At 45.5% G+C, this 13,881-nt stretch overlaps 1 protein-coding gene across 3 annotated transcripts; it reads left to right on the top strand.

The window, feature by feature from the left end:
- Nucleotides 1-2,563: 2,563 nt before the first annotated feature.
- TMEM272 (transmembrane protein 272) lies at nt 2,564-13,206 on the top strand. Of its 3 annotated transcripts, XM_081855763.1 has the most exons (7): nt 2,564-2,613; nt 5,533-5,691; nt 6,777-7,105; nt 9,092-9,173; nt 9,806-9,865; nt 11,448-11,530; nt 12,605-13,206. In XM_081855763.1, the coding sequence occupies exons 4-7, from the start codon at nt 9,116-9,118 to the stop codon at nt 12,965-12,967; spliced, it is 564 nt and encodes a 187-aa protein (XP_081711889.1). In that variant the 5' UTR covers nt 2,564-2,613; nt 5,533-5,691; nt 6,777-7,105; nt 9,092-9,115; the 3' UTR covers nt 12,968-13,206. The 3 variants fall into 3 exon arrangements, with proteins under 3 accessions (XP_081711889.1, XP_081711888.1, XP_081711890.1); XM_081855762.1 differs by lacking the exons at nt 2,564-2,613; nt 5,533-5,691 and having other exon boundaries at nt 6,663-7,105; XM_081855764.1 differs by lacking the exons at nt 2,564-2,613; nt 5,533-5,691; nt 6,777-7,105; nt 11,448-11,530 and having other exon boundaries at nt 9,134-9,173.
- The last annotated feature ends 675 nt before the right edge of the window (nt 13,207-13,881 follow it).

Below are 13,881 nucleotides of genomic sequence, written 5' to 3'. Positions count from 1 at the left end.
CAGTTCACTGTTCCCCAGGAGGAACTAAGGGGACCTGACCTCATGTGACTTTTCTGTCTCTTGCTGTCTGAAAAAGCTCCTCCTGCTTTTCATGTAGCACTTTCGCTAGGAAGGACTCTATATTAATGTGTTTTAATAATACAGTGGTGCCCCGCAAGACGAAAAACCCGCTAGATGAAAGGGTTTTCCGTTTTGGAGGTGCTTCGCAAGACGAATTTCCCTATGGTCTTGCGAGTTTTCCCGACTTCTCCCCCTTTGCCCCCCCCTTTTTCTAAGCCGCTTAGCCACTAATAGCCGTGCTTCGCAAGACGAAAAAACCGCTAGACGAAGAGACTCGCGGAACGGATTCTTTTCGTCTTGCGAGGCACCACTGTATTTTTGTAATAATAAATAGGAAAAAAGGGGGGAAAGAAACCTGCTGAAGGGGCCCGGGCCAGTGAGCTTGTCCCACGTCACGCAGCAGGGAAAGTGTAAGAGGGGACATTGGAATTGCACTTAGAAGTAGAGCAAATACCCAATGAATTCAACATATCTCAAGAAATCCTGTATAACGTTCCCCCCACTTTCCCCCAGCTGCTCATACTTTATAAGTCAAAATAGCAAACACCTCCCAACACTTCTCTTGTTAATACAATTGCTTTGATTTCTAGGGGGTGGTATGCCTTGTACCCAGCGGCACAGGAAGCTGCTCGGGCTCCTGGGGCGGTGCATGCAGGTGCGGGACAAGCCACCCATAGGGGCAGGGCGCACTGCGGGGTCTCTGAGGAGTCTGCCTGCCTCCTCCCACTCAGCTGCCCTACAGCTGGGGGGGGGGGGAGGCAGCGGGTGGACCGTTTGGGCAGCATGAAGCCTGCGTGCGCCCAAGCCACCAGGAGAGACGCGTGGCTCGGGTGCGCTGCAGGCCCTGCGGTGAGTTCCGCCCGGCATTTTCTCACCCCCCTCAGTGATGACACCTGGGGCGGACCGCACCCACCATAATAATAATTATTTATTATTTATACTCCGCCCATCTGGCTGGGTTTCCCCAGCCACTCTGGGTGGCTTCCAACAGAACACTAAAATACAATAACCCATTAAACATTAAAATAGGGACGCGGGTGGCGCTGTGGGTTAAACCACAGAGCCTAGGACTTGCCGATCAGAAGGTCAGCGGTTCAAATCCCCGCAGCAGGGTGAGCTCCCCTTGCTCGGTCCCTGCTCCTGCCAACCTAGCAGTTCGAAAGCACGTCAAACTACAAGTAGATAAATAGGTACCGCTCCGGCGGGAAGGTAAACGGCATTTCCGTGCGCTGCTCTGGTTTGCCAGAAGCGGCTTAGTCATGCTGGCCACATGACCCGGAAGCTGTACGCCGGCTCCCTCGGCCAATAAAGCGAGATGAGTGCCGCAACCCCAGAGTCGGTCACGACTGGACCTAATGGTCAGGGGTCCCTTTACCTTTATTAAACATTAAAAGCTTCCCTAAACAGGGCTGCCTTCAGATGTCTTCAAAAATTTTCGTAGTTGCTTTTCTCTTTGACATCTGATGGGAGGACGTTCCACAGGGTGGGTGCCACTACCGAGAAGGCCATCTGCCTGGTTCCCTGTAACTTGGCTTCTCGCAGCGAGGGAACCGCCAGAAGGCCCTCGGCGCTGGAGCACACCCCCCTTCCTCCACCCCTGCTTGTACCTTGTAATGGGTTCTCTCTTTTTTTAAAAATAATATTTATTACTTTTAAAACTTACAAAAAGGAAAAAGAAGAAAAAAGAAAAACAACAACAAGAAAAGGAAAAAACAATACAATACAATATATAAACAATACAAAACACAACATTAACCTAAACTAAACAAAACAAAAACAATTTAAAAAAATACATTGTACCATTTCAGTAGTCTATCTTTCATACCCTTGTTTCATCGACCTCCTCTCACCTCCCTTTTTGTATTCCACTTCTATTAATTGTTTCAGCAATTCCTTTCCATCTATTTTCCATCTGTTTCAGCAATTCCTTTCCATCTATTTTCAGCAATTCCTTTTCCATCTATTTTCTGTCATATAAATATCTTAAGTTATTTTTACCCTTATTTTCCATTAATACTATAATGCTTATTTATGCTTAACTCCTTATAACATTTCAACTAAAGCCATAAGATTTCATTCCAACATTTTTCTAACACTCAGTAATTTTACAATATTTCTATTTCTGAACCTTGTAATGGGTTCTCAGATTTGCTTTCACAAGGTGATGCTTTCAGTTTCTGTTTTTTAGTGTTGAATACATCCCAACTGATCCACCTTCCTAACTTTATCCCACTTCTCTGTGCAGCTTGTATCTTGCTGGAAACCTTTCAGACCTTCTCTTTGCAGGTTACCACTTAAACTAACTCAAAGGTGGAAACAATTCTGGGCAGTTCATTCTAGAGATTATCTGGGAATGCAGAGAAGAACAGTGTGAAGAAAATTCTCTAAACTTTGAAAGTGAGTTTTCTTTTCGGTTTTGACCAATGTTTGACTAAGTACCTTCTTATGAGTAAGGGGATGATTCTTAGAATTGTATGATTGTTATCAGAACCGATTCCACTGAACCTTCCCTACAACTTACTGGAAGAAAACATGTGTTCCATCTCAACACAGGTGAGCTGATGTTCTTGTCTTTTCCAAGAGAGCATTGCCAAATGGATGGATGCTTGTTGACTGAAAAAGCCCACATTTGAGCATTGTTTCCTAAAGCAATTTGTGGATGATTGACAGAATTCAGGGCTGGCTAAATTGTACCTAGATTTGTTAAACATTTTAGTGTTGTGTGGTTTGTTTTTTTTATTATAAAATAAATGTTTGCATTAAGCAAGTACTGTGTCTAGAATTGTGAAATTACACTCTAGAATGTGCTGACCAATTCATAGCCCCACAAAATTCTGTCAGTACCTACCAATTGTTTGAAAAAAGAAAGTTACGTTAATATAATAGGTTGTTTTCAAAGAAGTACCTAAGTGGTCCTACACGGCACTGATCTCCAAACACATAATCCACAGATACCCAGATCAAAATTTGATTGTAGCGTTCAAGCCTTGCCCAAGGCCACAATTTCAGGCTGTCTGGTCAATGAGCCTCAAAAGGTTCCTTTTTGCTCGCCGTAACATGAGCTTCCAGGCTTTCAGAAGAGGGAGTGTCCCAGTGTGAAACGCCGCAGGTTCCTCCCCAGATATTGGCCCTGCCTTCTCTTGATGCCCTCCTATCTGGTGTGTTCCCTACACCATTGGACTGGTTCTCCAGAAGCCATGGAGAAGGCACCTGTGAGGGTTTGGACTCTTAATTCAATAGACCCTGCTGCTACAGCCACCACACCTCTACAGTGGGCTTCTGTTTGTCAGGTTCAGTGGTCCTCTGGACCAGTCAGATGCCTGTTTTGTTTTGTTTTTTAATGGCTCTAGTGCGTAGACCATGCAAGAAAATGGTTGTGCACAAGTACTGATTGGTGTGGTGTTGCTTAATAAGAGGCTGGGGACAGCAGATCATGCAATGCTGAAACACTGATGGGGACCATGGTGTGAACTCAGCATGCAACCCTGACAAGCTTGGGCAGATGCAACCTGGCCTGGGGGCATCCATGGTAGAAGCCTATGCATCCCTCTTGCTTGGGGTGGGATTCTGGTTCCTGGCACAAATTGTTCCTTCCGAATAAGTGTGTGCTATTTAAAGCTCTCTGCAATGCAGCTGGGATTTTGAAAAAAAGAGAGAGAGGCTTTTTGATGGAAACTGGCTTATTAAATACCTACTGTCATACCGTTATAACAGAGAACAGAGACAACTTAATTATAGTGATTATACAATGATACATCTTGTTTGGGGGGAGGGGATGCCGACAGCCTGCCTCTACCTTCTCTCTACTCCACCTGTCTTTTGTATAGTAGTAAAATTATGGGGGTGGAAGGAGAAGACTTGCACAACTGAGTGCGCAATTACACGACATCAAGACTGACAGTGTTCCTAGGCCTTTGCTTCAAGGCTGTCATAAAATCAGAGCAGAAAGGAACTTGAAAGGTCATCACTCTGCACCAATCAGCTGTGGCAGTCCGGGCTGCAGGATACTGGCATTGGAGAGGATGCACAGTGCTGCATTTGACAAACAGATTTCTCCAGGGTTGTGTCTTTATTTAAAATATTTGCATACCCTGCCAACATTTCTCCAATGAAAATAGGGACATCCTATGCAACTCTTGTTGTTGCTGTTGTTGTTAGCCCACCCATCTAACTGGGTTGCCCCAGCCATTCTGGGCAGATTCCAACATATACAAAAACATTAAACATAAAAAAACCCTTCCCTATACAAGGCTGCCTTCAGATGTCTTCTAAAGCTTTTATAGTTACAGTGGTACCTCAGGTTGCATACACTTCAGGTTACATACACTTCAGGTTACAGACTCTGCTAACACAGAAATAGTGCTTCAGGTTAAGAACTTTGCTTCAGGATGAGAACAGAAATTGTGCTCTGGCGGTGTGGCAGCAGCAGGAGGCCCCATTAGCTAAAGTGGTGCTTCAGGTTAAGAACAGTTTCAGGTTAAGTACGGACCTCCGGAACAAATTAAGTACTTAACCTGAGGTACCACTGTACTTACCTCCTTGGCTCAGGAGTCACATAACTCCGTACCCTCCAACATCTCTCTGATGAAAATAGGGATGTCCTAAGGAAACGTGAGGGATGCCGGTGGCGCTGTGGGTTAAACCACAGAGCCTAGGACTTGCCGATCAGAAGGCTGGCGGTTCGAATCCCCGTGACGGGGTGAGCTCCCGTTCCTCAACCCCTGCTCCTGCCAACCTAGCAGTTCGAAAGCACGTCAAAGTACAAGTAGATAAATAGATACCACTCCGGCGGGAAGGTAAACGGCGTTTCCGTGCACTGCTCTGGTTCGCCAGAAGCGGCTTAGTCATGCTGGCCACATGACCCGGAAGCTGTACGCCAGCTCCTTCGGCCAGTAAAGCGAGATGAGCGCCGCAACCCCAGAGTCGACCTAATCAGGGGTCCCTTTACCTTTTAAAGGAAAAGTGGGACATTCTGGGATCAAATCAGGAACTAGGGTGGCTTCTGTAAATTGGGGACTGTCCCTGCACAGCAGGGATACTTGGAGGGTCTGCAAGACACGCTTGAAGGGTGTATTTCTGAAGAGGCCTTTTGTAATTCCTAAGGAAGGGTGTTCCACAACTGCTGGGCTGACCAGTGAGAAGGCCCTATCCTTATTCAAGGGAGTGAGCTATGGGAAGGCAAAAATGGCCAGCTTGCCCTGTTATCATGCCCTATCAGCATGATTCATAGACAGTCAGAATATTTATGATGTGAGTACCCAAATGATCTGAAGAACCTGAACAGCTCCATGACCAGAGGAACCAGAGCAAATATGGTATTGGACTCAACTCAACACCACCTTCTTGTCTCAAACAATGGCAGTCTCTGAAGTTGCCAATAGTAGTGTGTGTGTGTGTGTGTGTGTGTGTGTGTGTGTGTAATTCAGAAGTTACCTTCCATAAAATTCACCAGACAATGTTATGCTTTTGCAGGAGAATTCTGCAAAAGCTGAAAATATAATTGGAGCAAGCTTTGAATGTGCAGGAACAGTCCTCATAATGACAATGATTGATTCTCTGGCCTAGGCTTTTGTTATTCATTTCTTCTTTCTTAAAACCATTCCATGTATTCATGGTTCTTTGTAAGACATGGTGTGTCTAAATTGCTATTAATTTGGCATGTTGATTTGGGTAATAAGGGGGAAATCAGACCTTTAACTCCTCTTTTTGAGCATTGACATTGACATTATCAGCATTAGTCATCAAGGCTGGGTGCTTGTTCACACGTCTCCCATCTGGGCGGAGGGTGTCGCAGGAGGGTAGAATGGGAAAATCAGGAGTTCAAAGCCTAGCCCCTGCCCAAATGCTTGACCATTGGCTCAACAATCCAGTCATTCAAACCCGAATGTGCCACATGGAAGAGCGTGAGTGCCATTTGAAGACTAGATGTATCATAAGAAATAGCTACAGATCATACATGGCAATGATCATGCTATAGATGAGAGAACCACAGGTTTCTTTGCCTGTGTGATGAAATCCCCTTGCCCCAATGATCTGGCAATTTAACACAAGGGTCTAGATTTCATTCAAAGCACACTCCCCCCCAAAAAAACAATTTTGAGCGATTGTCATTTGTTTAAGGCTTGCTTAACTCTGTGAGGGGTAAACTAGAGTGTTCAGGCTTATTTGAGGGGGGGAATGTGCTTTAAAGCTATCTTGTGTACACAGTCTTAGTCTAAAAGATCCTGACCTCCTTAAAAGGGTAAAGGAACCCCTGACCATTAGGTCCAGTCATGACTGACTCTGGGGTTGCGGCGCTCATCTCGCTCTATAGGCCAAGGGAGCCGGCGTACAGCTTCCGGGTCATGTGGCCAGCATGACTAAGCCGCTTCTGGCGAACCAGAGCAGTACATGGAAATGCCGTTTACCTTCCTGCTGGAGTGGTACCTATTTATCTACTTGCACTTTGACATGCTTTCGAACTGCTAGGTTGGCAGGAGCTGGGACCGAGCAACGGGAGCTCACCCCGTCGTGGGGATTTGAACCACCGACCTTCTGATTGGCAAGTGCTAGGCTCTGTGGTTTAACCCACAGCACCACCCGTGTCCCCTGACCTCCTTAGACCCACCTTAAAATCCCAGGGTGGGAAGAGGGGCTGGCTGTTAAACCACTCTGAAAATTGCAGTGAAACAACCCAGAGGACCTACCTGCTTTATGACTACCTGCTTTCATAAAAGTTCCGGGACTCCTTTACTGTCCTCTGGTGGCAAGTTGAATGCGTGCAGTTGCTTGGCTGTGGAGGGAACCGAACGTGGGAGTGCAGGGAATAAAGGATAAGAGCTTTCATCACAACAGCAGGAGCAGAGATGCAGAGAAGCAGAAGCTCGCAAACAGCCAGTGACCCCCAAAGGGGCTTCAGAATGAAGGAATGAAACGCCTTAGCTGCTTCAAAGACCTGGATGCAAAGATAAGCTTTATCCAGTGTGTCACTTAACACCACACACTTTTTCTTGAGGAATATTGGCTCCAGTTTTTTTCTTTCCAGATCTCTGCTTGGAATAGTAAGGTGAGTAGGGAATGGCGCCGGGAAGCAATTGCACCTAACAGGGTGGGGTTGCCAGCAACTTTAGGAACAGTGTGGCATTAGCTGTTGGAGGGGGAAAGTGAGTGTGTGGCTGCTGTTGTCAGTCTTGAATGATGAAAAAAGGGGGGTGAATAGGTTGGTTAATAATTCTGGATATCTTGAGGATCAGATTTTGTTGGTGTAAAAGATATGCAAGCTTTTGAGTTGCACAAATCTCTTCATCAGGTGGGATGGAATTGCTCGTTTTCTGCCAGCAAGGCTTATAAAATGGTCACCGATCACTGATTTTGCCCCTTGCAAGTTGGGCCAGTTGCACCATCTTCACAAGCTATACCAGGGTTTCCTTTCTCCTGGTGAAATCAGTTCAGCTGGCATTGTTCGTTATGTCATTCTTACAGCAACTAAGGTCTGGAACAGCTAGAAGCAGAGCCTACATTTTTATCTGTTCCTGGAAAGGTTGCAAAACTTCTAGCTTTGGTGGCTCATTCTGTAAGGCGATTCCTTGCTTTGTGCTGTACAGTGATACTTTGGTTCTTGAACTTAATCCGTTCTGGGAGTCCGTTCGACTCCTGAAACCGTTCAAAAACCAAGGTGCAGCTTCTGATTAGCTGCAGGAGCTTCCTGCAGTCACGTGGAAGCTACGCTGGACGTTCAGCTTCCAAAAAACGTTTGCAAACCGGAGCACTTTTTGTTCGGAAGCCAAGCCGTTCGAGAACCAAGGTACCACTGTATTATTGTTCAGCTTCATCAAAGGTGGCCAGCATGGTGTCACTGGACTACAGCTCCCATCATCCCTCACCATTGGCCATGCTGGCTGGAGCTGATGGAAGTTGGAGTCCAAGGACATCTGGATAACATCATATAGACTACCCCTGGTTTTTGACTAATTTTATGGACTGCAGAGCTAAAGTGGGTGCACTCTGGGCCTCACCATCTGCTAAGAGGAAAAGGATCACTGGGATGTTGCTCCCTGTAGCTCCCAAGAAAAACAGCATAGCAAGAGGAACATCAGCCTAGCCCAACACAGCAGCCAGAGAAGGACCAGTAGCCGGGAGTTTGTTTCCCTGCTAAAAAGACTCTACTCCAGGTCATGTTGCTTGTTCAGAAGGAGGGGAACTCACTCTTTAATCTGGCCCCATCCTGCAGAGGGCGAGGGGCTGCTGGGATAGCTCAGTTGATAGGAGCATGAGACTCTTAACCTCAGGGTTGTGGGTTTGAGCCCCACAACGGGCAAAAATTCAGGGCGCTGGACTACACAGCCTTCATGGCCAGTGTGGTGTAGTGGTTAAGAGCAGTGGACTTGTAATCTGGTGAACCGGGTTCGCTTCCCCGCTCCTCCACATGCAGCTGCTGGGTGACCTTGGACTAGTCACACTTCTCTGAAGTCTCTCAGCCCCACTCACCCCACAGAGTGTTTGTTGTGAGGGAGGAGGGGAAAGGAGAATGTTAGCTGCTTTGAGACTCCTTCGTGTAGTGATAAAGAGGGATATCAAATCCAAACTACTCTTCTTCTTCTTCTTCTTCTTCTTCTTCTTCTTCTTCTTCTTCTTCTTCGCAACTGTTTTGGTGTTTTCTGCTTCAGTTTTCTGATGTCAATTGTCTGAGGTTTCAAACACAATGCATTAAATAGCATTAAAAGCATCAAAACTCATGCCCTAAGCCCCCTGCCTTAGACTTCCTCTTGAGCTCAGTTTTGTTTTGTTTTGTTTTGTTTTGTTTTGTTTTGTTTTGTTTTGTTTTGTTTTGTTTTGTTTTGCAATGAGCTTCTGGTCCCTGGGTGGCTGAATGTCTCTGACTTGCGAAAGGATGAAGGCTTCTCCCAAAGGCTCCCAAAGGCTCGTGGAAGCCCTAACCAAGGAAAGGAAAGAAAAAAGTGGCCTTTATAGTGAGACTCTTTCTTAGTTGATTTGTGCAATTTGTGGGTGTGAATGTTTTAAGTTAAAAGCAAACACATCTTGTTTCCCCAAGGTCTGCAGAAGACTGTCATTCGCAATGGTTGCAGGCTTCGAGAAAGCATGCCATCGATGCATCTCCAAAATTGCCAGCAATGGTAGGTTGCCTGTGAAAGGGAGATAGTGGCAAGAGATCTGGAGCACTCCAGGGATTCAACAAAGGATGCTGATTGCAGGTCAAGCAGGGAGGCTGCAACCAAGCAATACCTGTCCCAACTCAGTTTGCATCACTGTCTGATAGCAGTGGATGAATCCATCCATTTCGGTTCTCAAAGTTTCCCATTGTTCCAATTTTAAATTCAGTTCTCCACATGGTTGCAGTAATTTGCATTAAAAATAATCCTTCTGAAACGGTCAGCATTTTAGTGCAAATTTCTAATATGCATTTCTTTGTATGCAATTTCCCCAAATAAACACATTTTTGAAAACAATTCCCCCAAATGTAATGTATTTTCCCTAATATATGCATTTTTAGGCACATTTTACCCCAGTATATGTGTTTTTTACACATTGCTATTGCAACATTTAGAGTTTTGAAAAGTGGCTGTGTTTCAGTTCCTATATTGTTTTGGAAAGTATGAATTAGATAGGTTTGCCTTTAAATGAGAGGAGAATCTAATTGCTCCTTCATTCCTACTGTCTACCTACATGTGTATGTGAGTGACAAAAATGGAGAGCATTTGGAAGATGTTTTATCACAAGCTATAGCCTGTCATTTATTTCCTTACAGCTTGCTTCATTTTTGGACTTCTTGCTTTTCTAGCATTACCACTGTCTATGGCTTTTACAGGTAAGTACACTGCCAAAATAAAAAACAAAATACTATAGCAACCAGAAGATAATGAGTTAAATGATATGGATAAAATCCAACATTGTGCAAGCGGGTTTTTGCTTCCCACCTTCCAGAGCAGGTTTTTGGGTCTGGTGGGGGGGGGAAGGGGGGGGAGTTCTGTTGCATGAAGAGAAGTCTGATTTGCTTGTGCAAAAACACTATTGGATTCCAGCTTCATGTAGGAAATTAGCAGGTTTTTCTTTGTTCCCCTATGTCAGGGGAGCCATCACCTCCTAAATTCCTTGCATGTCAGACAGTTGTTGAAATTGCAGGAATCTGCTGGAAGGACACTGGTAATCCTAACTTTGGCAGGAATGATAATGATATTATGATTATTTTTTAGTCACTTAATCTTGCCCAGGGCAGCCCAAAGCAACTTACAACCAACCAGACAATAAACTCCAGATAGACTACAACCTATGGGATGCGGGTGACGCTGTGGTCTAAACCACAGAGTCTAGGACTTGCTGATCAGAAGGTCGGTGGTTCGAATCCCTGTGATGGGATGAGCTCCCGTTGCTCGGTCCCTGCTCCTGCCAACCTAGCAGTTCGAAAGCATGTCAAAATGCAAGTAGATAAATAGGTACTGCTCCAGCGGGAAGGTAAAAGGCGTTTCCGTGCTGTCAGGGAACTGCCATCGGAGCTCAGGGTGGTGGAGAGGCTCTCGGATGCTGGGAGACCCTCGGATGCTGAGGAGGGAACCAGCAGGGGGAGAGGGAGAGTTTCCGCTGAAGAAGGAGGGAAGGAGGAGACAGCGTTGGAGGTGAGGCGCAGAGACGCTTCAAGCGAGACCAGTGGTGAGAGCTCGGGACCTCCCCTTGGAACGCCCACTCTGCGCAGAAAGCTGTCGTGCAGAGAATCAAGGAGGAGACTTTCTGTCAAAGAACTTTTATGTTGGAAGAAATTCAGGAAACGCCCACTGACGGATTCTGCCAGTGATTAAGGCAGCCACGCACTCATGGCTGTCCGGTTAGAGAGAGTTTAAAACTAACCACAAAACTGGGAGCGTTTTAGCGCTTACGCACAAGCAACCCCTTATCCCATTACACGTGCGCTGCTCTGGTTCTCCAGATGCGGCTTAGTCATGCTGGCCACATGACCCAGAAGCTGCATGCTGGCTCCCTCGGCCAGTAAAGTGAGATGAGCACCACAACCCCAGAATCGTCCACAACTGGACCTAACGGTCAGGGGTCCCTTTACAACCTAGAGGAAAGAGAAATACATTGTAAACTTCCCACCCACTTCTAAAAGGCCACAGATATCCAAAGGCCATAGGCCTGGTTATAGAGTGAAGGTTTTGCCTGATGCTTAAAGATATGTAGTGAATGCAGCAGGGGAAGAGTGTTCCACAAATGGGGAGGCACAGCAGAAAAGGGATGGACTTGTGTTGCCACCCTCTGGAACTCTCCTGTTATATTACACGTTGTGCAAAGTGTGTCAGGGCTGTAGCACCACTGCGGTTGTGAATCAGTGCACCTGCCCTTTTGCTTCTGCACGTGAGACTTGATCGAAATAATTTACTTTGTTTGTTGTTCCTCAGGAATGAAGTTTTTAGACGACTGTCCAGTCCAGCCGCTAATCCCCTTATATCTGCTTGTGGGTGGTGTGGTTGGCAGTTTGAAGGTATTGCTGTTCACTGAACAATATTTTCCTCTGAGATTTGTGATGAAGTTTGTATGGAATTATTTTCATTCATAGAAGATACCAAAAAACAAAACCAACCACCATGGTTATATCTTAGTGAATTAACTTCAAGGAAATAAGGATTTGACTCAGGAGGAGACTTTTGGATTGCGAAAGGATCATACACTGTGTAGCCTTTTAAAAATGTTACTATTTAAACTATTTTATTCAGTACAACTAGTTGTGTGTGTGAATCTTTTAATGTCAGTTTCCTCTCAGTTTCTCATTTTTTCTCACATTTCCACATCAGTCTGTGATTTTTTAAAAAAAAGTCCACATGAAAATCCATCAGCGTTTTGATGCAAATTTCCTTGTACTACTTTGTATGCAGTTTTGCCGAACATTTATTGTAAACCACTTAGAGATGTTGCTACGAAGCAGCAGCAGCATATACCGTATTTTTCGCTCCACAAGATGTACCTTTTTCCTCTTTAAACCTAAGGGGAAATGTCTGTGCGTCTTGTGGAGCAAATGTGTGGTCCCTGGGGCTGGGAGGGGGGACGCGGGCTTCCCTCGCCAGCCCCACAAGCTCGGGGAGCAGTGGAAAGGCTGAACACAGCTTTCCGGTTCCCCAGGGCTGGCGGTGAGGGAAGCTCGGCTTTCCCCACCGCCAGCCCCACAAGCCTTTTCGTTGCTCCCCGACCTGCTCTTTGGGTCAAGCAGCTCTGGGGTAGCCCGGGAAGCCTTCTCAGGGCAGCGGGGAGCCTTCATCCCGCTGCTCTGCGGAGGCTTCGCGCGGCTATCCCTGACTTTTGCGGGAGGTGGGGGAAGGGACAGAGCGAGGACCTCTCACTTCCCCCACCTCCTGCAAAAGCCCCCAAGAGCTGCATATTTTTTTCCCTTGAATTCCCCCCCCCCAAAAAAAAGTAGTTGTGCCTTATGGTCAGGTGCGCCTTATGGAGCGAAAAATACGGTAAATGTTGTTAAATGAAAACAAATGTTTGATACCAAGGAGCCAAATCTGGAATATAATGATCCGTCCGGGATTTTTTTAAACCTTTGTGCAATGTCTAGGTTGGTCTTCTGCTCTTTGACTCCACCCGGATGAGGCAGCTGCTTACCAAATCGGTTATGATTGACGATGACGACGACGACGAGTATCCCTGGAGACAGAATGCTCACAAATATTACATACACCTCACCCTCAGCCTCTTCCTCTTCCTCTGGTTCATCCTGGGGAACTACTGGGTGTTTTCCGTCTACCTACCTAATTTCATCCCACCTTTCCATCACCCTCAAGATTACTGTGATAAAATCCTGTACGTTTTTGCAGTTGGGGTGCTTGTCGTGAGCCACACCGTTCTGGCTTTGCTGATCTTCTGCAGCTGCTGTGTTTATTGCTGCTCCAGGCAACAATATGCTACAGAGGAGGACTGAAAAGGGGGTGGAAAGCCATAGATGAGCCATGGGACTATTAGAGAAGCAATAGGGAAGAGAAAGAGGCAATTCTGGTATTTGTTGGTCATGCTCACCCTCCCTGAACACATAGTGCATATGACTAGCAAACTCCATGGAGGTCTGTTTTACATGGTTACTTTTTTCTCTCCTGTGGAAATAAATGTGGACGAAAGACAAAGTCTGTCCATTTGAAAGGTAGTAAAAAGGGTCTTTTTTGCTCTGGCAAAAGTGAGATGCTAGCACTGCCACAACACGCCTTTTTTTTTTTAATGCTTTCTCAAACGTATTTACTGATTTCAGTGGTAGAAATGATGGAAGTCTGAAAGTTGCTCCAGATTGTCTGCCTATTGAGTATTTATGTTGATTTGCTTGCACAGACGTTAGATGATGTTTGGTCTTTACTGAGTGTTTGTTCCTATTTGTTTGTGGAGAGGATATACGACAATGAACATTTGCTTGCACAGAGCTTATACAGCTTTCTATTAATGATTTACATCACACTTTTTAGAGCATTTCCACATCATTTTCTTTTTTTCATGTGGGTTTGTAGCGGCAGAACACTGCACAAACCTGCATTTTGGCTATGTGATTGAATGCCAGTTCTTTTCTTTCAGAGAAAGTGGCAGCTTACGTTTTCTTTGGTTTGTACAAATTTTTTTTTTGAAGGACTAAAAGTAATGAACAATTTTTTATCACCTACTCAAAGGTCTCTGGTTTCATCTCTAAACCACTGCAAGAGGCGTGAATTTACATATTACATGTACATATTACATTTGCTTTGCTATTGCATTGTTTGTACTTTCAGGATCTCAGCTTGTTTCCTAGAATGATGCATGTTGTGTATATCTTCTTTGTGGATTGATGTGATGAAACAGCTACTTCTTCATGACAGC

This window comes from Podarcis erhardii (genome assembly GCF_964252035.2).
Source record: "Podarcis erhardii genome assembly, chromosome: 3".
Classification (NCBI taxonomy): domain Eukaryota; kingdom Metazoa; phylum Chordata; class Lepidosauria; order Squamata; family Lacertidae; genus Podarcis; species Podarcis erhardii.
Note: the sequence above shows the minus strand (reverse complement) of the source record. Positions and strands in the feature narration are given on the sequence as shown.

Bases quoted from the DNA above. Each gene is read 5' to 3' on its own strand.
- TMEM272 (XM_081855763.1), top strand. From the start codon at position 9,116: ATGGTTGCAGGCTTCGAGAAAGCATGCCATCGATGCATCTCCAAAATT. The intron at 9,174-9,805 runs GTAGGTTGCCTG...ATTTCCTTACAG, and splicing joins CTCCAAAATTGCCAGCAATG to CTTGCTTCATTTTTGGACTT. The intron at 11,531-12,604 runs GTATTGCTGTTC...TGCAATGTCTAG, and splicing joins GTGTGGTTGGCAGTTTGAAG to GTTGGTCTTCTGCTCTTTGA.